The sequence below is a fragment of the Camelus dromedarius genome, chromosome 4, assembly GCF_036321535.1.
Source record: "Camelus dromedarius isolate mCamDro1 chromosome 4, mCamDro1.pat, whole genome shotgun sequence".
Lineage (NCBI taxonomy): Eukaryota > Metazoa > Chordata > Mammalia > Artiodactyla > Camelidae > Camelus > Camelus dromedarius.
In genome coordinates, this window is record NC_087439.1 from 11,327,618 (window position 1) to 11,351,347 (window position 23,730).

The 23,730-nt window shown below is 43.7% G+C and overlaps 1 protein-coding gene and 1 non-coding gene across 2 annotated transcripts in view; one reads left to right on the forward strand and one right to left on the reverse strand.

Annotated features, from left to right (window-relative positions):
- SCTR (secretin receptor) overlaps positions 1 to 23,730 on the forward strand; it is a 70,134-nt gene that overhangs the window by 5,675 nt on the left and 40,729 nt on the right. Inside the window, exon 2 of the mRNA XM_031451270.2 lies at positions 11,854 to 11,974. Coding sequence (XP_031307130.1) covers positions 11,854 to 11,974 — 121 coding nt within the window. The remainder of the gene's footprint in view (positions 1 to 11,853; positions 11,975 to 23,730) is intronic.
- TRNAA-AGC (transfer RNA alanine (anticodon AGC)) lies at positions 14,661 to 14,732 on the reverse strand. The gene has a single exon. It is a non-coding gene; the product is annotated as a tRNA-Ala (tRNA).

The following is a 23,730-nucleotide window of genomic DNA, read 5'->3' on the forward strand; positions in this document are numbered from 1 at the left end:
ACCCAGACTGTCCTGGGCGAAGTGGACAGGGGACCCAGGGGACCTCGGCCTCTTGGAGGCACTCAGTGCAGGAACACGCTGTCCTTTCCAGTCTCCTCTCCCTTGGCTTCTGCCTTCTATAGGCTCCTGGTCCACATCCCGCTTCTCATGCTGTTCCACCTCATGCTCCTTCTTCTCAGCGTGTAAAGATCCCCAGGCTCCATCTTTGGCCCTTGCTCTCCTCACCTGCTTGCTCTTACCCTGTGATCTTCCCTGGCTGTCCTACCGTGTCATAAATCTAGCCTTTCTTAACCAAACTTATCTTAGTCAATTCCTAAGCTTCCATCCCTTTTCCTGGTTTTCCCTGTTCCTGAAGCTATCAAGGGACCCAAACCAGACACCTGGAAGCCGCTTTATCCCCTGCCTTCACCCCCACACCACCTGCTTCTGCAGACTCTGTCCAGTCACGGTCACATCTGGGCCCCCTCTTTGTTGGGGTGTTGCTACTCTGGGAATGACTTCTTGCCTAAATGGTGGAGCCACCTCCTGGGGTCCCGTGCTGCCCCTTTTGGTCCATCATGATCTGGCCATGGCCTTCACCATGGACTCCGGCCATTGGCCTCTCTGGACTCCCTTGCAGACTGTGAGCTTCCAGAGCGGGAAGTGTGTCCCTTCACCTCCACGCTCCCAGTGATGAGTAGATTGCTGGGCATCCTAAGTGTCCGATACATGATGACATTTTGTGTTTCAAACTGGCTGTATGATAGAGTTCCTTCTTTGTTTTTCTCATTGTATAAACCAGATGAGTATTTCCTTTTCTCCCCACTGGAAGCTATTTCTTTCCAGTCTCAAGTTGGCAGGTGAGTGATTATATTGTAAAGTGTGGTAAGTCGTGTTGGGTCTCTTCACCCTCATTAGGTCTCATTAGGTTTCATTATATATTCATTATATTTCATTAATTCATTAGGCTTCATCATATCTCCTCCCAAATGTTATTGTTTTGGATTTGAAAGTCCAAAATTAGACTCTGAAATAGCTAACAAAACTCTCTCATGGCACCTTTCCTCTCTTATTGTGGGATCTGTCTTGTTACTCTCTCTCTCTAGTTGCTTTCTTTTATTTTCTTTCTTTTGTTTGTTTGTTTGTTTGTTTGATGAGGGGAAGGTAATTAGATTTATTCATTTATTTCTGTTTGGAGGAGGTACTGGGGATTGAACCCAGAACCTCGTTCGTGCTAACCATGCACTCTACTGGTTGAGCTATACCCTCCCCACTGTTGCCTTTTAAAGGGTAAAATATGGCTGCCCCATAGCTTCCAAGCCTACATGCTTGAGGAATGGGAGACATGGACCTTACTCCCCACCCCAATACCAAATATCCAGAGAAGAAAGCAGGTTATTCCAAACTGGGTTAGGCTTTTCCCCTTGGTCTAATCAATGAGACAGGATCTCCCAGCATGAACCAACCCACCTTGAGATGAAGAGGTCCTTCCAGTGGGGAGCTGTTGGCTGATAGGCTGAGCAGACACCTCAAAGTATGCCGGCCATCTGAGAAAATTCCCCACAGAAAAGGACAGTGGCAGCTAGTCACACAATCCTCAATCAACAGGCGTGAACTTGTCCACTCTAGCGGGCCCACGTGACTAGGTGCTGAGTCAGACACAAAGGGTGGTACTCCCTTCAGAGACGCTACTGGATGTGCAAAGTCACCCCAAGTTTACAACGTAAGTACTTTTTCTTAAAGGCATTATCGTAGGTGACACCCTAACGTAGCCAAAACTGATTCTAAAATATGGGATATAAAAAAGTGGAATTCACCCAGGACAGCAAAGGGCAGATACCAGTGCCACAGTTCTGCAGCAGACCTGGGAAAGATTTAGTTCAGAAAGTCAAAGGGCTCTTTGAAGAAAGGCCCAGAGAAGCTAGCTGGCAGTACCAACCGGTGCTGTTCTGTTCAGAGCCTTGGAGTACAGTGTGACATGCCACAGATGAGGCGAAGGCCTATGAATTTTGTGATCCACAAGAAAAGAGAAAATTAATTTAAAATTCAGGAGAAGATAAAAGTTCCATGAGAAATTTTGAGGCCCAAGTATTTAAAAAGTCAAACTTTGACATGATTTTTGCAATATTTTTAAAGCTCCAGATGTAAAGATGGCTTGGACTCAAATTCTGAAACCAAGGAGGAAAGCATATGTAAAATCTACTGCCATTTAAAATAATAAAATAATAAAGAAAGGCACCATTTATTAAAATTTCCTGACAATCTCTCATTAAATTTATGGGAAATATTTTTTTTTAATGTACTTGGTTCTGAGGCACTGTTTTTCCTCCTCACCAGCACCCTATTCTCAGTACCAATGATTCTGGTGCTTTCTGCTGAAAACACTTTACTTCTGACACCAAATACCTAGTGCTTTTCCCCACACTGACAAGCAATCCTCCAGTTCTCCAGACACCAGCTGGGTGTCCTATGATGCTATTCAATTTTGATTCTCATTACCTGGAGTTAGCACAGACCCCACAGGTTAAGGACTCAGTCCCACAAGCCTGCTCCTACTTCAGACACTGTTCAGGGCCACCTGTGCTTCTCACTGACCTGCTATAAACTGGGAGTTCCCACCATCCTCTCCCTGGATTTGATAATTTGTTAGGATGTCTCAGAGAACTCAGGAAAGTGCTTGACTTACTATTACTAGTTTATTATAAAGGGTGCAACTCAGAAACAGCCAATGGAAGAGACGCATAGGGTAAGGAGGTGGGCACGTGGAGCTCCCGTGCCCTCTCTGGGTGCGCCACCCTCCCAGCACCTCGAGGTAGCCACCAACCCAGAAACTCACTAAGCCCCATAGGGTACATATGGAGGCTTCATTATGTACTAGGATTGATTAAATCATCGACTGTTGATGACTGGCTCAATCTCCAGCCTCTTTTCCCTCTGTGGTGGTGGTGATGGGGTGATGTGGGGCTGAAAGTTCTAACCCTCTAACCACGTGGTTGGTCTTTGTGGTGACCAGCCCCATCCTGAAGCTATCTAGGCGCCCTCAGCCACCAGTCATCTTATTAGCATACAGAAAGAAAAGGATGGTGGAAGCTAGTCACACAGTATCAAACAGCAGGTGTGAACTTGTCCACCGTGACTAGGTGCTGAATGAGACACAAAGGCTGACGTTGGAAATACTAGGAGATGCCACGGATCTCAGAAGTACTTCGATCAGGAACTGGAGACTAAGACCAAATAATATAACAAAAGATGCTCCTCTCACCCCATCACTCAGGAAATTCAGGGGTTCTAGGAACGTTGTATCAGGAATCAGGGACAAAGGCCAAATACATATTTCTTATTATATCACAGCATCACATTAGGATATCCAGTTTAAAATGCCAGAGTAACCACTTGGCAGATTAATCCCTCTGCCCCCGGGAACTCCCTTCAAATGACTGTAAATGAATGAAAAGGGTATGAAGCCACGAAGTCAAAGAGATAACAGTGAAGTAGAGGTTTTTAAGGACTCTTTGGGAAATGGAGGGTGAGAAAAATAGTAACTCAAATGGCTACAGTGGGTGGGGGGCATTAATGAGAAACTGTGCTGCTGGCTGCAGCACCCTAGAAAGGCCCCAGATATGGAGGAGAAACACCCCATGGACCTGACCCTGGGGTCCCTCTCGGCCTGATGATTTTACAGTGAAGGCCATCAGTCAACAAATGGTTCAGGCTCACAGTGGTTCCCAGGACCACTTAAGTGCTGTAAATGTGGCACTGAGGAAGGCCTCCAACATGGAGGTGAAGAAAGAGGAGAAAGAAATTCAGAGGAACCAGAGACCATGCGGAGAGGAGAAAACTTAAAACTCATGACTATGGCGAACATTCTGAAATAGAGTTTCTTGAGAGAGGATGCTGGATGACTTCATGATTGCTGCAAGCATATACATAGAGTATTTTAATTTGTAAGCATTGTCCATCCATTTGAATTTAATATTCTCCAGGGGAAATTCTGTGATGCAATGAGCATAAAATGAATTGCAGAAACCATTAGTCATAGCAGAGGTGGGGAAAGCGTCTCTTATCTGAAGTGCTACTTTGAGACTGTTCTCTGGTACTCCTGGCTTTGCTAATTAAATGCTATCTGCCTTGTGGATGGCAAAATGATGTATGTATTTTGCTGAATTCCCTTAATAAGGAAGCTCTCGATGGAGGAGTGCAGTAAGAGTGATATTCTGTGAAAAAAGAGCGAGTCCCACTGAAATTTGTAAATTTTAAATAAAAGTAAATAAAACCTGAGAATTATTAGTTTAAAAAAAAAAAAAAAAGGATGCCAGAGCCCAGAAGAGGAAGTGTGGAAAAGAGGATGCTGTGGGAAAAGGAATCATCAGAGAGTAAGGAAGCCTGCTTGGAAATTAAGTGTATGATGACAAAGTGTTCATTAGAAAACTCAACAGCCAATGTCCACAAAATAGCCCAGAAAGATCACAGAGACAGAACGGCAGAAGCATAGAGAAAGGCGAAGAGATTAGAGGATTGGTCCGTGATGTCCATTATTCAACTAACAAAGATTCCAGGAAGACAGAATACAGAAGACAAAGGTAGGAAATAATAAAATAAATAAAATAGTATTTTTTAAATTCCTGAGAAATAAAGAACACAAATCTTCAGACAGAGATGACTACTGAGTACCCAACCAATGAATAAAAAGAAAAAGAAAAAGAACCATTTCTTCAAAGAATTTCAAAATTAAAAATGAAGAAAAAATCCTAAATATTTCTAAAGAGAAGACAAAAAGGTCATGTAGAAAAGATTTGGAATCAACGTTAGAATTCTTAGCCACCAAACAGGAAGAGAAGAAAAATGCCTTCAAATTTGGAAGGACAATGATTTTCAACCTAGAATTTTCTCTCCAAATTATTAATTAATTTGCTAATTAATCAAGTTAATAAGAGCTTTTAAACTCCTGCAAATATTCAAAAATTTAACTCTTAGATATGCTTTCTTAGGAAGTTACTAGAGAGTGTGCTTCTGTAAAACAAGGAAGTAAAGCAAGGAAAAAGACAGGGAATTTAGGAAATGGAATTCTAGCCAGGGGAGCTGGGGAGAGGATACCCCAAACCACAGCCAGGTGTCAGACCCGGATTGTCAAGAGGAAAAGGGTCTGTGGGAAAGAGGTCTCCAGAGGTAAAACAAAAGAATTCTTGATAGATGTCTAATAAAACTCGTGGAGCACTTGGAAAAATTTATATGTACATAGAAAAATGAGTCAAATGAAAAAACAAGGTAATTACTGACCACAGGAAAAACAAAATGTACAAGAAGATACATAATCATTTTACATGACTAGATGCAGCAGTGAACAGTATTTCATAGTCAAAATAAATCATTATAAATACAGACCATTCATTTAACTAAAAATTAAATCAAGAAGAGGATATGTAAGATGAAGAAGAGAGAAGCATATGCAGGGAGGTTTAAAAACATCTAAATCTTCATCTTCCATAAAAGAGAGGGTTTTTTTCCATTCAAGTACAGTCAGTTACAACGTGTCAATTTCTGGTGCACAGCACAATGTCCCAGCCATGCATATACATACAGATATTAGTTTTCATATTCTTTTTCATTAAAGGCATAATAGAGAGTTTTGGATAATGTCTTAAATGAATAAACCAAGAAATAAAACAGTACAAGAATGTAATTTTAAAATACGGAGATCAAAATGAAAATAAACAGCTAATGAAGTTGAAAATGGTTTTCTCTGAAGAGCAGGAAAGAGTCAGGCAAGAGAACTGCCATTTTTTTGTTATAACCACTTTGGTACTAGTACAATTTTTAAAAATGTACTTATATAAATTCAATTAAAAAAAACTGTTTAAAGAGACCTTTTCAAGGCTAATAGCTCTTGTTTTGAGGTAAACTTAATATAAGCGTTAGCAATGCTTTCACCTTTGCTTGTCTCTCCTCTGGATTTTAAGTAAAATTATATTTAGTACTTTAATAACTATATAGAAACATAGGCATAAATATTCATGCATTTGACTGCTAAATATCAGCCTCTCCTTGTCTAGGGTAATTTAGATAATAAGGGGTCGTTTTTCCCATTCAGTCTCCCTCCGAGGCACCGGAGAGGTTGCTCCATCAAACACCCAGTTTTCCCAGCCACTCCCAGCAACGCCGAGAAACCCACTCCTGCACTGCTGGCCACTGTCTGGAAGCCAGGGACTCCGACCTTTTAGCTAAATACTGTTGCAGTCACACGGACATCAGTGGGCTCCACGCATTTCTGCAGTTGGCATGCCATCATGCAAAAAATCTTGCTTTATTAAATTTTAAGGAAGAATCAAGGGTAAAAGAAATGCCAAATGATCTGCTTCACACCCAAGACAGATCTTATTAAAACAAAAGAATAACAAGGATTGACAAGGAAGTAGAGACATTGGAACACTGGTGCATTGCTGGTGGGAATATAAAATGGTGCAGGTGCTGAGGAAAACAGTGTGGTGGTTCCTCTAAAAAGTAAACATAGTATTACCATATGATCTAGCAATTTCACTTCTGAGTATATACCCAAAAGACTCGAAAGCAGGAACTTGAGGAGATATTTGTACACCCATATTCATGGCTGCATCATTCACAATAGCCAACAGGAAACAACCCAGGTGTCCATCAACAGATGAATGGAGGAGCAAAATGTGGTATACCCATAAAATGGAATATTATTCATCCTTAAAAAGGAATAAACTTGATAGATGCTACAACATGGATGTGAAATAAGCCAAACACACCAAAAAACAGACATTGGATGATTCCACTTATATGAAGTATCTAGAATAGACAAATTCATAGAGTCAAAAGGTAGAATAGAGGTTATCAGGGGCTTAAAGAAGGGGTAATGGATAATTATTGTTTAATTGGTACAGAGTTTCTTTTGGGATGTTGAGAAAGCTCTGGAAATGGAGGGTGGAGGATGGTCATTGTTGTACAACTTTGTTTATTTTGTGTGAATCTTAAGTTTTCACTTCTGTGGGATAAATACCCAAGAGTGCAATTGCTGGGTCTTAGAATAGTTGCACGTTTAGCTTTTCTTGAGACACTGCCAACCTGTTTTCCAGAGTGGTTGTCTCATTTTATAATCCCACTAACAACGTGGGAGTGATCTAGTTATGCCATGACTTTGCCAGCATTTATGGTCACTATTTTTTATTTTTGATATTCTGATAAGCATGTAATGATATCACGTTATGATTTCAGTTCTCATTTACCTAATAGCTAATAATGTTGAACATCTTTTCATGTGCGTCTTTACCACCTGTATATCCATCTTCTTCTGTAAAATGTCTCTTCATGCATTCTGCCTATGTTCTAATTAGATTTTTTATATTTCCTGTTGCATTTTGAATGTTCATTCTATATTCTAGATATGAGTCTTTATTTGAGGATTGCAAATATGTGGCTTGCAAATATGTTCTCCCAGTCTGTAGCTTGTCTTTTCATCCTTTTAACATAGTTTTTCATGGAGCAAAAGTTTAATTTTGGTAAGTCCGATTTATCAATTTTTCCTTTTTTGGATTGTGCTTTTTGTGTTAAGTGTGTGAAATCTTTGCTTAGCTCTACATCTTGAAGATTTCCTCCTATGCTTTTCTCTAAGAGTTTTAGTTTAGTATTTTGCACTCAAGTCCATGATCATTTTGAGGTAACTTTTGTATAATTCAAGGTTCATTTTGTTATCTATATGTGTCCAGTTGCTCTAAAACCATTGCCTATTTTTCTACTAATACCATGCTGTTCTGATTACTGTAAATCTTTAAACTAAGTGAACTGATTCCTCCCACTTATTTTTTTAATTAATAGAATTTATTTTGTTGAGTGGACTTAGGTTTACAGAAAAATTGTGTAGAGAATACAAAGAATTACCATATACCCCCTCAACCCCTCCTCTCCAGTGTCTATTATTACTATCTTGTGTTAATGTGGTACATTTGTTACTCGTGATGAGCTAATACTGATACATAAACTAAAGTTTATAAGTTACATTACTGTTCATTCTTTGTGTTTTAAATTCTACAGGTTTTGACAAATGTACGACATATATCCATCATTACAGTATTACACTGTAGGTTCACCACCCTAAAAATCCCCTGTATTTGACCTATTCATCCTTCCCTATTCATTCCTCCCTCCTTCCCTCTAAACCCCCGGCAACCACTGATCTTTTTAGTGGCCCCATAGTTTTGCCTTTTCCAGATTGTCCTATAGTTGGAATTGTTCAATATGTAGCCTTTTCAGATTGGTTTCTTTCACTTAACAATATGTATTTAAGGTTCTTCCATGTCTTTCCATGACTTAACAGCTAATTTCTTTTTATCTTCGAATAATATTCAATTTATTCATGCACCATAGTTGGTTTATCCATTGACCAATTGAATAATAGGTTAATTCCAAGTTTTAGCAATTATGAATAAAAGAATGTTTTAACTATTCTTGTTCTTTTGCTTTTCCATATAAATTTTAAGATAATCTTGTCTATAACTCTAAAAAGCTTGTTGGGATTTTGGTAGAAATTGTATTAAACCTGTGTATAAATTTGGGGAGAATTGGTATATTTACTATATTGAATCTTCCAATCCATTAAGACAATATATTTCTCCATTTATTTAGATCTTCTATTTCTTTCATCAGGATTTTATCGTTTTCAGCAATCAAGTCCTGTACACATTTTGTTAGATTTACACCTATGTATTTCATTATTTTAATAGATTGCAAATGTTATTATATTTTTAATTTGGCGTCCGTGTGTTCATTGCTCATATATAGAAATACAGTTCATTTGTAAATGTTTTGCTTATATCCTGAGACCTTGTTGAACTTACTTAGTAAGAAATTTTTTGTAGATTTCTTGAGATTTTCTATATAGACAATGTCACCTGGAAATAGATATTCCTCTTTTCTGATCTGTATGCCTCGCTTTGCTTTGCTGTGCTTTGCTTTGCTTTGCTTTGCTTTTCTTATTGCACTGGCTAGAACTTCCAGTATTATATTGAATAAAAATGATGAGAATAAATGTCTTTGCTTTATTCCCATTCTTAGGGAGAAAGCATTCAGTCTATTGATATTAAGTGTAATTTTAGCTATAGGGCTTTTGTGGATGTTCTTTATCAAATTGAGGAAATTTCCCTCTGTTCCTGTTTTTTCAAGAGTTTTTATCATAAATTGGTGTTAACTTTTGTCAGATACTTTTTATGCATTGATTGATATGATCTGTGATTTATTTTTCTTTACCTGTTAATATGCTAGGCTACACTGACTAATTTTTAAATATTGATCTCATGGATTGTTTGGAAGTATGTTTCTTAGTTTCCAAGTATTTGGAGGTTTTCCTCTTATGTTTCTGTTATTTATTTTCAATTTGATTCCAGTGTGGTCAAAAAACATACTCTGTATGACATTGGTTCTTTTAAATTTGTCAAATTTTGTTTTATGGCCCAGAATATGGTCTTCTTAGTATATGTTCCATGGGCACGTGATAAAAATGTATATTCTGCTGTTGTTGGGTAAAGTGTTCTATAAATGTTGGTTCGATTGTGTTAGTTGATGCTGTTCATCTAGATCCTTGTTGATTTTCTGTCTAGTTGTTCTACCAATTGCTGGAAGCGGGTGTGAAGACTCCAGCTGTATTTGTAGATCTATTTCTCCTTTCAGTTCTCTTGGTTTTTGCTGCATGCACATCTATGCTGTTTGGTGCATACACACTTAGGATTACTATATTTTTGATGAATTATTCCTCTTATCATTATGAAATGTCTGTCTCTGGTCATTGTTTTTACTCCACAGCCCACTTTATCTTGTGTTAATATAGACACTTCTGCTTTCTTTGATTGATGTTTGCATGATATCGGTTTTCTTATCCTTTTAGCTTTCATTCTGCACAAGTCATTATATATAAAGTGAGTTTCTTGTAGATGGCACTTAGTTTAGAAATGTTTTTAAATCCAATATGCCAGTATCGCTCTTCTAATTGGTATATTTAGACCATCTACATTTATTATAATTATGGGTAGGGAGGGCTTAAATCCAACATTTTGCTTTTTGCTTTCTGTTTGTTCATTTAGTTTTTCATTGCTCTGTTTTTTTTCCTGATTTCCTGTAGGTTATATGAACAATTTCTAAAATTTCATTTTGATTAATCTACGGTGTTTTTGAGTGTACCTCTTTGAATAGCTTCTTCAGCAGTTGCTCCAAGAGTTATTACATTTTATATATAAACTTTTTACAGTCTACTTGTGGTATCATTTTACCAGTTCAAGTGAAATGTACACAAGTCAACCTCTCTTTAGGTCCTTCTTTCATCCCCCATTTATAATATAATTGTCTTTAAAATTCCCCTTACATACATTTAGAATCACATCAGACAGTGATATAATGTTTCCTTTAATCATTAACTTAGAAAAGTGAGGAGGAAAATGGAAACCTACTGTATTTACCCACATTTTCAGTTTACTGTCCCCTTTCTTCTTTTCTGATGTTCCAAGTCTCCTTTTATCTTTTTCTTTCTGTTTAGAGAAGTTTTTTAAGCCATTCTTTTAAAGTAAGTCTGCTGGCAACAATTTCTTTTAGTTTTTATTATCTGAGAAAGTTTTTATTTCCCCTTCATTTCTGGAGGATATTTTACTGGCTATAGGATTCTGGGTTGACAGTTTTTTTCTTTTGGCAACACTTTCTTCTGGCCTCCCTGGTTTCTGATGGAAAATCAGTTGCCATTCTAATTGTTGTTCCCCTTACAGGTAAGGGATTGTTTTCCTTGGCTGCTTTCCAGACTGTTTTCTTTGTTGTTAGTTTTCAAAAATTTATGATGATGTATCTTAGGTCTGGATTTCTTTAGATTTATCCTCTTTGGGATTTTTTTCAGAATCTTGGATTTATATGCATATGTTTCTTTTCAAATTTGGGGAGTTTTCACCTCCACTCTCTTTCTTTTCTCCTTCTGAAACTCATATGAGTTTCTGATGAATTTCCATCTATGAAACATGAGTGTAGGGTTTAGGAGGGTATAAAACCTGGTCCTTGACCTCTTGGAAGACTGGTTTTTGAAACTGGGAGCCCTAAGGGTACAACCTTGGTCGCATCCCCTGACCACCATAGGGCTCAGTATCCTTTTCTGTTTCTTTTTAAAAGATTATTTTGAGAATTGAATAAGTCATCATATGTGAAAGAGCTCTGTAATATTACCATTCCATACTCTGTAGAAACTAAAGTAGGAGTTCAACTTATTGATCTGCTCAGGTGTTCATTCATTCATTCATTCACATATTTATCAAGTCTCAGGCACAAATGGAAGAATGGAGCCATGCTCTGGAAACTTACTCTATGAAGAGCTAGGAAGCCAGGACTGTGAGCCAATCCTTCCTCCACCCTCCTGTCCAACTCCTCCCTGCAGTCACTGTTCAGCTGGGTTGGATGTATGCTCTCTTCTGCGGAAGAGGGAGATGGTGACTTGCAGATTTCAGGGAAGTTTTCTGAACCAAGCTAAGCTTTCAAAACCTGTGAAACAAACACAGCTGGAGTGAAATAAATGAACTCCTACAGACTAACAGTAATGTACCCAGAAAGCAAATTACATATTGGACTTGGGAGTCTTAATAAACTTAAGAGCAAGATTGACAGTGGGGACAAGCTACAGACTGGGTGTCATGGCTGTCCCAGCTATGTTTTGAATTCTCTCCTAGAAGTGACTGCCTGCACCTTGCTCTGCACCAAGAACTCCTTGTGGGCAGGGCCTTTGGCCTCCTCATTTTAAGTCTCCATTGTCTAGCCCCATTCTTGTCACAGAAAGGCCTAATGTGGTAAGAATCTGCTTAGTGGCAATGATGAACATTCTTGGTTTTGGACTTGCAGGTCGGAGCCCTCCCTCGACTGTGTGATGTGCTAGAGGTGCTGCAAGAGGAACGGGATCAGTGCCTTCAGGAACTCTCCAAAGAGAGGACAAGAGACCTGGGCATGGAGCATCCCACCCCAGGTACGTGACCCACCTTAGTCCACTCTTGGATGTGGATCATGTCTAGTTTCACTGGGTCAGGGGAAACTTGTCCTCTGGGCCAAGGTGGGGATGTAGGGCCTGGAGCAGCCATATTCATTCAGAGAATAAGCTGAGGGGAAGGGTCTGGAGTGATCCTGGTGATCAGTCTACACACACCCCAAAAACCAGATCACCACTCTTTCTCTGAGTTTGTGGTTGCAGCCAGTGTTTTTGAACCATTAGCTTCTGCATGATGACTTCACCAAGGTAAGAGTTTGATGAGAATTACTTCTCAAGGCAGCGTACCTCCCACCCATTCTCTAACGTCCACTGATAGTTTGATGAGTGAGGTAATCAGAAGGCAGGGTCAGAAACACTTGGGATCCAAGGCTGGCTGACACTCACCAGCTGTGTGAATATGGACAAATTATTTAACTTCTGAGTTTCCTGATCTATAAAATGGAGGCGATAATATCTACATCAGAATTATAATGATATATGAGATAAAGTATGTTAAATACTGGTGTTTGTTAAATATTCTTTATTTAAATATTAATTATTATTACTAACCTAGACTTTAAATATTATGAATTTGATATTTATGTTAACTTTATTTCTTTTCCTTTCCTTTACTTATTTTCTTTGCTTTCTCTCATCTAAGGGCAGGGAGGGATGTGGCATTAAGAAAAGAATCTGGGGAGAGGGTATAGCTCAGTAGTAGAGTGCATGCCTAGCATGCACAAGGTCCTGGGTTTGATCCCCAGGACCTCTGTTAATCAATCAATCAATCAATCAGTCAATCAATCTAATCAGGAAGTGTGAGATCCCCAACTTTGCTGTTTTTCAAGATGGCTTTGGCTGTCTATTCCCATGTCCTTTGATATTCCATTAGGAACTTTAGGGTGAATTTTTCTATTTCTGAAAATAATACTAAATAAATAAATGTTAAATAAAATATTTCTGTTACTGGAATTTTGATACAGAATTGCATTAAATCTGTAGATTGCTTTGGGTAGTATAGATATCTTAAAAATATTAAGTCAACCAATCTGTGAACACAGGATGTCTTTCCATTTATTTGTGTCTTCTTTAATTTCTTTCAGCAACATTTGGTAGTTTTCAGTGTGCAAGTCTTTCACCTTGTTGGTTAGGTTTATTACCAAGAATTTTATTCTTTTTAGTACTACTATAAATGGATTTGTTTCTTAATTTCATTTTCAGGTTGTTCCTCATTAGCATATAGGAATGCAACTAATTTTTGTGTGTTGCTTTTATATCTACCCTGTAACGTTGCTGAGTCCATTTGAGGAATCATTAAGCATTTCCTGCATATAAGATTACATTGCCTGCAAACAGAGATAATTTTACCTCTTTCCCTCCAGCTTGATACCTTTTATTTACTTATTTTTCTTGCCTGTCTTATGAATGCAAGTGGCAAAAGTGGGCATTCTTGTCTTGTTCCTGATCTTACAGGAAAAGCTTTCAGCTTCATCATTGAGTATGATGTTCACTGTGGCCTTTTCATGTATGGCCTTTATTATGTTGAGATAATTTCTTTCTATTTCTAGTTAAAATGTTTGTTATCATGAAAGGGTGTTGAATCTTATCAAATACTTCTTCTGCATCAATTGAGGTGATCGTGTGATTTTTGTCTTTCATTTTGTTAGCATGATGTATTACATTGAGCAATTTTCATATGTTGAACCATCCTTGCATTGCAGGACTAGATCCCACTTGGTCATAGGGTATAATTCTTTTAATGTGCTTCTCGATTCAGTTTGCTAGTATTTTGTTGAGAATTTTTACATCAGTGTTCATCAGGGATATTGGTCTGTAGTTTTCTTGAAGTGTCTTTGTGTGGCTTTGGTATCAAGGTAAGGCTGGCCTCATAGAATGATTTTTAAAATATGTCCTCTTTTACAGTTTTTTGGAAGCATTTGAGAAGGCTTGGTGTTAATTCTTTATAATGTTTGGTAAAATACATCAGTGATGCTATCTGGGCTTTTCCTTGTTGGGAGATTTTTTTATTACAGACTCAATCTCCTTACTAGTTAGAGATGTGCTCCAATTTTTTATTTATTCATGTTTCTGTACTGGGAGGTGTTGTGTGTTTCTAGGAATGTATCTAGGTTATCTAGCTTATTGGTGTACAGACCATACATATCCTTTTGCAATACTCTTCTCTCCAAGTCATGGCTTGTGTTCTTGAAATCCTTGAGCTGTTGTATGTCTGGTTCTCCATGTCCTTCAGGGCCAGGCCAGCGACTCCCTCTTCTGCCCCCAGCAATCCCCCTGCCCCCTGACCACGCAGCAACAGCAGTCCCAGAACTCAGCCGCCGCCCAAGCTTCTGTGTCCGCTATGCCGCTGCCTCCAACATCCTCCCACCTGCCTCTGCAGAAGCCCTCTCGTCCGTCCTCTGTCTTCCAGTCCTGCTTCAGCAGCTCCAGTGGAGATGACTGCCTGACTGGTGGTGGCAATGGCCATGGGAGATGTTGTGGCTGAAAGGTGGAGGCAGCCCCATCTCTGTTATGTGAATTTTGCCTCAATTTTTAAAAAGAAAAAAAGAAAGAAGAAGAGGGGAAGAGGGGAAGGGAAAGGGCCTGGCTTTTTTTTTTTTTTTTTTTTTTTTGCTGGGGGGAGGTAATTAGGTTTATCTATTTATTTAATTTATTATTATTTTTTTAATGGAGGTACTGGGGATTGAACCCAGGACCTCATGCATGCTAAGCATGTGCTCTACCACTGAGCTATACCCCCTACTCCCCTCCCCTACCCCCAACTCCCCTCCCCTACCCCCCACCTCCCCTCAGAGGCTTTTAAATTAGACTATGTGATCTTGAACAAGCATTCAATGTCTCTGGGCCTCCATTTCCACATCTATTTTATGGGGTTAGTATGAAATTAAAAGCATTCATTCAAAAAAAATCTAGTGCTTACTGAGAACGGGGAGAACAAAGGACACAATGGTGACAAAAAAGGAAGTTAGATGCCTCTCTTATCACTTAGGAATGTGTTTTTGCCCAGGCAGCGGAAGCTCCAGCTGCATCAAAGAGGGGTTGGTTTTTCATCCATTGTGAGAAATGCAGGACTGGTGCAAAGTTTTCAGGCGTGAGCAGATCCTTCTGTCTTTCTGCTCAGTGTGCGGCATTCGCCTACGGGTCATAAGGTGACTGCTGCACTTACAGGAGGAGGGGAGAGTCATGGGTATGGGGGGAGGTGGGTGGAGATGAAGATCGTGAGTTCTGTTTCAGACACACGGAATGGGGACCTCAGAAGAGGATCGGGGTCGGGAACTCTTCCTTCCAGTGGCATCTGAGGCTGAGGTTGTGTGAGGAGAGGGGAAAGGGAGAGGAAGAGGAGCATGCCTAGGGGCCAGCCTCGCCATCCAGGCACTTATTGTCAGGAGCAGCCAGGGGCAGGAGGGAGATCGGTGCCATGGGCAACAGAGGCCAAGCCATTTGGATGCTACAGTGTCCTTCGGCCAGATCACCCATCCTCTGCAGGAGGGACAGGGACAGGATGACAGCTCTCTTCCATACTTGGAGCCTCTCCTTCCTCTCTCCTAGCCATGGAAGATGCCTCAGGGCAGCCAGGCCGTGTGGTCTTAAGACTCACAGGGGGCGCACCACTGAGCCAGAGCCTCCTGCCTTCCTGGGGCCTCCTGCCACCCCAGAGACTGGCTGACAAGGCCAGGTGTGGGTGCAGCTGCCTGCATGTCCCTAAGGTGAACAGGGACCTGAAACTCCAATGACGGGCACAGGACTTTCATTCAGGCCTGGGAGATAAAACCTAGAGTGGCAAGCCTCTGGGAGAGATGATGGTGAACTTCAGTTCGTATGGAGAAGTAAGGGAGAGTTATTTTAAAAATTAGTGTCTGGGAGGGTATAACTCAGGGGTAGAGCACAAGCTTAGCATACATGAGGTCCTGTGCTCAATCCCCAGTACCTCCATTACAAATAATAATAATAATAATAATAATAATAATAATAATAATAATAATAATAATAATAATAATAATGTGTTTGAAGTGTTTAAAATGTTCCATTGGTCTCCAGTGATTCTAGGATGAGGTTCAGCACCTGCTGTGGCCCTTGTCCACTCATCAACCTCAAACATTTCCACTGAGCTCAACCAAATTGCTTACAATTTCCTGACTGTCAGTTTCTCTCATGCCTCCGGGCCTTCCCACATGCTGATCCCTCTGCTACAACACTGTTCCTTCTTCTTTGCTCTGCCAACCACCCACCTTTTTAGACTCCTCCAGGAGTGATTTCCTGAATGCCCGCAGCTCTGCTGGCTTAGCTGGCCATCCTGACCCCTGCAGGACCCTCCATTTCTCTCCCTGTTGCCACCTGTGCCCTGCATCGTAGAGACGTGTTTGCTGGACTGTGTGACTTTCCTCTTCTTTCCCAATGCATGGCAAAGGGCCTGTAAGACCGAGCACTTGGTGTGTGTTTGTTGACTCACTTACTGAGTCGATGAGTGAGTGCAGATACTTGACTGAGAGAAGGGGGAGAGGAGAAAACGAAAGGGTAGGACTTGAAGGAGAGAGTGGGAGATGAGGCGGAGACTTTGAGGCAGCCGAGGCCCCCAAAGAGGACGTGGATGACCCCCAGCGTTCCCAACTTGTCACAAACTAGCTGAGGTGAGCGGTGTAGCCATGTCACTCATGAAGGGATGCTGTCCAGAGCCTGACCTGGGGGCCCAAGTCACCCTACAGATGCTGATCTCACAGTGCAGTATGAGGGAGGTTGCAAGTTTGCCCAGAGAAGGTGGACTGATCTGGAGCATACCTGGCCATCTATTGTCCCTGAAGATGCCCATGTGGTCCTTATTGTGCATCCAGGGCTGAGAAAGCTCATTAGGGACTCCTGCCCTGGTTCCCTGGTTCCCTGGTTCCTTTAGCTCCCTGGGGAGATGCAGGGAAGGCCCCAACTGCACCCCTCTCTTCTGGATCTCACTTTCCTTGTCTGAGATAAGGCTGTGCCTCATTTGCAACATTTGAGGCTGTGTATGGCCCAGCTGTGTGCAGCAGGTGGGTGAAAGATGGCCAGGCTGGCCCCACCCGGGCACAAAGGCTCAGGCCATTCGGATCTGTTTTGCATTTTGGCCTTCTGCGGTTTTCATTAGGAAAAGTGATCTGTTGCTTTGAAAATCTGTTTTAAAAGCCTCCGAGCCAGAGGACGTCCAAGGGCCTGGCCTTCTGGTAGAGTCTTCAGGTCTGTTTTGCTGAGAGGTTGAGAAAGCTGAGCCAGGAGACCCCTCACGGAGTTTGGAATGGATGTGGTGGCCTTGGGGGAAAATTCCCTCAAAGAATGAGACAGGAGGTGGAAACAGGAAAGGCTAGAGCCATTGGGTAGGCTCAGCTCCTTGTGTCCCCATCAGAACCAGGCAGGTGGAGGGGCTGCATCTGAGTCACCTGGATTCGGGTCCTACTCTCCACTGAGGACCACAGCTCCTGAAGTTTCTGGGCCCCCGGGGCCTACAGGGCCTCCCTTCCAAGCAAGGATCTGCCTGGTGCCCAAGGTGGGGAGGGGCTGGTAGACTCTCCGCTGGGGACACAGGATTAATGGTTAAGCTGCCCGGTCTTCCCTGGGGAGGAAGTTACTGTTTGAACGCCAGAAGAGCCACAGGAAACGCCACTCACCGAGCTGTCACCGTGCCTGGCACACTTATCACAAATAAAAAATTAACTCTTCAGCTATTCCGGGTTAGGTGGCCAAGGCCTTCCCAGCATTTTGTGGGAATATTTCAGGGTCATCCTAAGAGCTGCATGGCTCGCTCCGCTGGGCTATTTATTGCTCTGTTTACAGAAGATGATACCCCCTCAGAGCTGGCTAGTGGAAGGGCTTTGGCTCTCCCTAGGGAAGACTGTTCCAAAGAGAGGGTGATGGTAGGAAAGGCGTGAGCTTAGCAGCTGGACGGACCTGGGCAGCTGTGTGGCTCTGTCACTTAGGGGCTGAGTGGCCTTGAGCAAGACCCTGATCTTCTCTGGCCTTTGTGCCCTTGCTTCAAAATGGGGACATGCCATCCCCTTTTTCCTCTTGTCTCTGCCAGCTGGTTGCCTCTCCCAAAGAACATGAGCAGAAGGGGATGGGCTGTCCTCTTTGCTGGGAGTGGGGGAAACTTTTTAAATTGAGATGAAATTCACACGATATTAACCATTGTAAAGGGCACAATTCAATGGCACTTGGTACCTTCACAAGGCAGTGCAACCACCACCTCTGTGTAGTTCCAAAACGTTTTCATCACCCCAAAGTAAAACCCATACCCATTAAGACATCACTCCTCCTCCTCGCCTCCCGCCCTCCCCCGCCTCTGGCAACCGCGAGTCTGTCTCTATGGATTTGCTGATTCTGGATTTTTCCTCTAAATGGAATCACTATACGTGACCTTTGTCTCTGCCTCCCTCCACTAATGCTTCCAAGGTTCATCCACATTGTGACATGTGTCAGTATTTCTTATGTGCTGGCTATTAATGCAGTTTCTCTAACAAACACTCCCAGGTCCTTTTTAGGAGTCTCCTTCCTTTGGCTGCCAAATGCCCTGGGACATCCCTCACCCCACCCAGAGCTCACCTCTCCCCATCCTTTCCTTGGTATGACTTATCTGGGCTCATTCTTCAGAAACAAGTAACTGCATGTGGCATTTTAGACTTTTTTTCTTTTTAAGTTCTTAAAACAACCTGTGCAATAAGTACCATTATTATCCCCATTTCACAGATGAGAAAATTGAGGCTGTGAGAGATGCAGGATCACCCAGAGCTGAAACAAGACTCTCAGCCCAAATCTTTTGATTCTCAATCCTGAACATTGTCTAGTTTGCAGTTCAGACTGAGCTGTGAGTGACTGATAGCCTCACCCTCCCAAGAAAAGATTTGCATTTGAAAAGAAAAAGAAAGAGACTGTGAATGGCAATGAATCTCTAATCAGTGTGAGAGGTGGCAGGAAATGAAGAGCTTTCAGCTGGATAGGAAGAGTTCTTGGATGGATGAGGATTCTGCGGGGCGGGGTGCAGTTTGCACAGTCGTTGGGAGGGGAGAGGCTCAGCATACAGTGCTCAGAAGTCTACTTCAGGTGGCCTCCCAGAGGTGGAGGAACCAGCTTGTCCCAGGGAAGCGAGTTCAAAGCCTCAGGGTCAAAGTATCCTTCATCTCATCTCATGAAACCTCCACTCAACATCTGAAGCATCTCCCAGCCTCTTAATTCCATGACCCTCTCTGCTTGAATACTTTCAGTGGTGGGGAACTCACTACTCCCCAGGACAGTTTATCCCATGGAATGGCTTGTGCTTCTTGGTTTAAAGAGTAACATCCCGACTCTTTAGCTGTTCTTCCTGTGCTGTGCTTTTTAATGCCTTTGCCACTCTGGGTCTTCAGTTCCTCTAACCCCTTCCTGACCACTTCTGTGTGGTCCAGCCATCACAAGGAGGGCAATATCGTTCTTGACCTAAATACTCTAAGTCAGGTCATTAGCAAAACCAGAGACCTCACCAGCTTGCCCCTGGGATGGGCTAGGGATGGGGCAGAGGGTGGGCTGAGAAGGGCAAAGGGGGACAGGATGAAGCCAGGAGATGGGAGATGTGCAGGAGCTCCTCCTGAACCACCACCATGGGACCTTGGGGAGGCAAAAGGGTGAATGGAGGGGACAGGGCCATGGAGGTGCCATGGAGATGGGTATCACAGCTCCAGGCAGGAGGAAAGAACCCTGACAAAAGCAGAAGCTGGAAGAGGACACATGGGGGCAAGACAAGGAGGCGCTTGGATTCCCTGGTGACCTCCATGGGAAAGGTACAGTGAGCATCACGGGGAGGGGAAGGAGCGGGGACGGCAGAGGACCCACGGCCCAATCCAGCATGGTCCTGGGGTACCTGCCTGATCCTGGCCCCGAGTCGCAGCAGCCTGACACATGGCTCCCAAAATAGCCCCGGGTTATCGTCAGGCCAGCTGAGCTCATTTATAAATAAACCAGGGACTGGAGGACGGACGCGCCCCTCTGGGTGAACGTGCAGACTTGCAGTTCGCCGGGGCTGGCTATCCGCCTGGCACCCACCGGGCTGAGTGGGGGATCGGGAGGTTTCCGAGGCACTGCCTGCCCTCTCAGATCACCTCTCCCCTTATTCCAGCCCCCTCCCCACTGCCAGACCTGCCTCTGGGGACGCTTCCTTATTTAAGGGAGAGGGGCTGGGCAGGGCAGGGCATAGGGAGCTGATGCTACCCTCTGCTCTGGGCCTGGTGCCAAAGACTCGCACATATAGAGGGGACCCATCTTTGCCCATAAACTCCAGTGGACAAAAACAGTGCTTCCTCTGTTCTCTATGATTGAATTCTGACTCCATTCTCCTGGGATGGCAGACACCTAAGCCTTGGTATTTTCTGGATCTTTCCCAAAACTTGCACAGGTGTCCGAGAATCACCTGGCCCCATGGTGTCTGGGGGCCCATCTGGTCTTGAGCTTTGCCCCACAGGATGGCGGCTTACAGACCTCTGTTTGGGGCCACATGTCCCCTTCTGTGCTTCCCTGGAAGGCCTGGGCTCTGCATGGCTATTGGTCCTGCTCATCTAGATGTGTCCCCATAGCCATTTCTCCTGTGGACCACCGTACCCTCCAGGGCAAATGGGCAGCAGGGCACTCGTGCCTCTTTCTGGAAACTTCTATGTCCCTGCTCATCGCATTGCTCCTTGTTCTCCCCAGTCTGGCAGAAGTCTTGCTCCTTTTCTGTTTTCTCCCAAGCATTTTGATTACACCAGAATTCCTCTTCATTCCCCCGGAGGTCTTTGAAAACCCAAGTCAGGAAGACTGTGCGTTCTGCCCTCCTTGGAGACTGTGAACCAGTCATCTGAGGAGGAAGGACAGAAAAAAGGAAAAAAAATACCAGCAGGAAAAAAAGAACAAGAATTAATCAATCAGAAGGTATTCTACTGCACACACAAATCATTTAATTCTTGCCAAAATCCTGGGGTATATGATTATGCCCATTTTATAGATGAGGAAACTGAGGCTTATAGAGGTAAGTGGCCTGTCCCAAGCTCACTCTATCTCCAGTACACCACCCCTTCCACCCAGTATCCCATGCTGTCCTATGGGGCCATGGGTACTAGGCAGGTAGCCGCTGCTCCCCTAGGTGGCATTTGTGGTTCGATAGTGTCTTTTCTTTTTAATTTTGGGGTTTATTTTTGGGGGGAAGGTAGTTTTGTTTTTTTTTTAATTTTTAAGGAAATACTGGAGATGGAACTCAGTACCTCATGCATGCTAAGCACGTACTGTACCACTAAGCTGTACCCTGCCCTCTGATGGTATCTTTTCTTGTCTCCCTACTTAAACTTCCCCGGCCTTCCATCTTATCTCCCCTCGAGCCAGACAGTCAGTGTCGACAGCGACCAACAGAGGAGATGGAGGGGTGGGGGGTAAGCCCTGACCCTGCTTGCCCATGCAGCAGCTAATTTATGTTCATTTTAGCTCTGCCTTTCCAGAGGCAGTCAGCCCTCCCTAGTGTTGACAAAACTCCCCCATCCCTTATTTCATTGGTTTCATTGGGTGTCCCTCATCCCCAACTCCAGCAGAGAGCTTTGCTGCTCTGGATCTAAAATTTCCAGGGAGGGGTATAGCTCAGTGGTAGAGCGTGTGCTCAGCATGCATGAGGTCCCTGGGTTCAATCCCCAGTACTGCCATTTAAATAAATTAATTAAAAAAAATTACCAGGACCTCACAGTGACCCAAGTTCTGTGCTTTGTCCCTTCTGCGCCAGAGCACCAGGGGGAGCCCAGACCAGGACGCCCTCCCTCCCTCCACCTGTGCAGACTTCCCCCAACTCAGAGCAGGAGGCTGGTGGGGCTGGGGTCTGCAGCCCTCCACTCACACCCTGGAGCAGCACAAACGGGGTCTCTGCAAGCAACTGGGAGATCACACAGACCCCCTGCTCCCCCATCTGTCGTCCCTCCACCCCAGCTGCAGCCATGCACCGTCTGTTTGGTGGTTCCCTTAGTATTTTTTCCTTTAAATCAATTGACTTTTCTTTCATCCCGCTGCTCATTAGGTCTTAGACTTATTCATAATACATAACTGCAGCTTTGTCATCTTTGACCAACCTCTCCGCCTTTCCCCCCAACCCCAGCCCCTGGTAACATTCTACTCCTGCTCCTGTGAGTTTGTTGTTTTTCAATTCCCTGCACACGACTGAGATGATACACTATTTGTCTTTCTGTGTCTGTCTTATTTCAATTAGCACGATGTCCTCCAAGTTCATCCATGTTGTCACACGTGGCAGGATTTCCCTTTTTTTTTTTTTTGGCTGGATAATATTTCATTGTAATTTTCTTTATCTATTCCTCCTTCAATGGACACTCAGCTTGCTCCCATAGTTTGGCTACTGTAAATAATGCTGCAGCGAACATGGGAGTGCAGATAGCTCTTGAGATGGTGATTTCATTTCCTCAGGTACACACCCAGATGTGGAATTGCTGGATCATATGGTAGTTCTATTTTAATTTTTTGAGGGACCTCCATGCTGTTCTCTATAGTGGCTGCACCAATTTATATTTCCACCAACAGTACATGAGAGGTCCCTTTTCTTGGACTGACGTTTTTTTTAAATTTAGCCTCATCCTAAACAATGGTAGCTACAAAATCACAGGTGTGATGCTCCTTTTAACACATATGAAATTCTCTTTTTCAAAATGTGTAACTATTAAAATGAAAAGTGTTCAATTACTATCATTGAATCACTTTGCTGTGCACCTGAATCTAACGCAACATTGTAAATCAGCTACCCTTCAATGTTTTTTAAAAAAGTGTTCAGTCATGTCCCAGCTAAAGGGCCGGAGCACCTGAGAGTTGCTCCTTGTGTGCTGGGACCCTAGGTCTGTTCCAGCACCATCCATGACCCGACAGCGAGGCTGAGGCTGGGAGATAACGTGGCCGGGTCACGGTGCTCAGGACACGAGCCGTGCTGTGTGGAGTTAGCATCCAGGTCTGCTGCCAGCAAGGGTTAACCTGGCAGTGGGATCGCAGCTCCCCCAGTCCTGCTCTGTCACCTGCCCTGTCACTTGGCCTCTTGGGGTGTGGGTTCCTCATCTCTGCTGTGGGGCAGGGACCCTACTCATCCCCTATGGGCGTACAGTGACTGATGTGTGTCCAGCACAGGACTGGATGGCCGCTTCCCAGCCTGTTCTCCCTACAGGGCTGATAGGAGGGGCGTGGGTGTAAACCAGCTGGTAGGGGGACCCTACTTCCCTCTTGCTGTCACCCCTCACCACCAGCACTCCTGCCCCACCAGCACTCCCAGCGCCAGGCCAGTGTCCCGATGGCCCCGGCCTTACACGACCCAGGTCAGGAAGCCTGCCAGACGCCCTGGCACCCCGGCCATCTGTCTGGCCAGCTGGACATGGGTCATCCGGCCTCGTGGACTGGGGCCGTGGGCCAGTGCCCTGGCCAACCTGGCCAGTCTCAGCCCTGAGTCCATTTCTCCCAAAGTGAGGGAAGAGGCTCCTGCATTTTCCACAGCTGGGAGGTGCCCCCACTGCTCCCAATGCAGGAGGTGTGCCTGAGCCAGCAGGGTGGCTGCCCTGTAAAGCAGACTTCTGCAGGAGGACGGGACGCTGACTTGGCCTCACCCTCCAGCCTCCAGATGCTGGGGTAACTCAGAGTGAGAGACACCGTGCTCATCAGAGTCACCCTGGGGCCTGGTGAGCCATGTCCTCAGTGGGAATCTGGAGACCAGTGCCCAGACAGTGGCAGAACCCTGCCTGGGTGCCCCC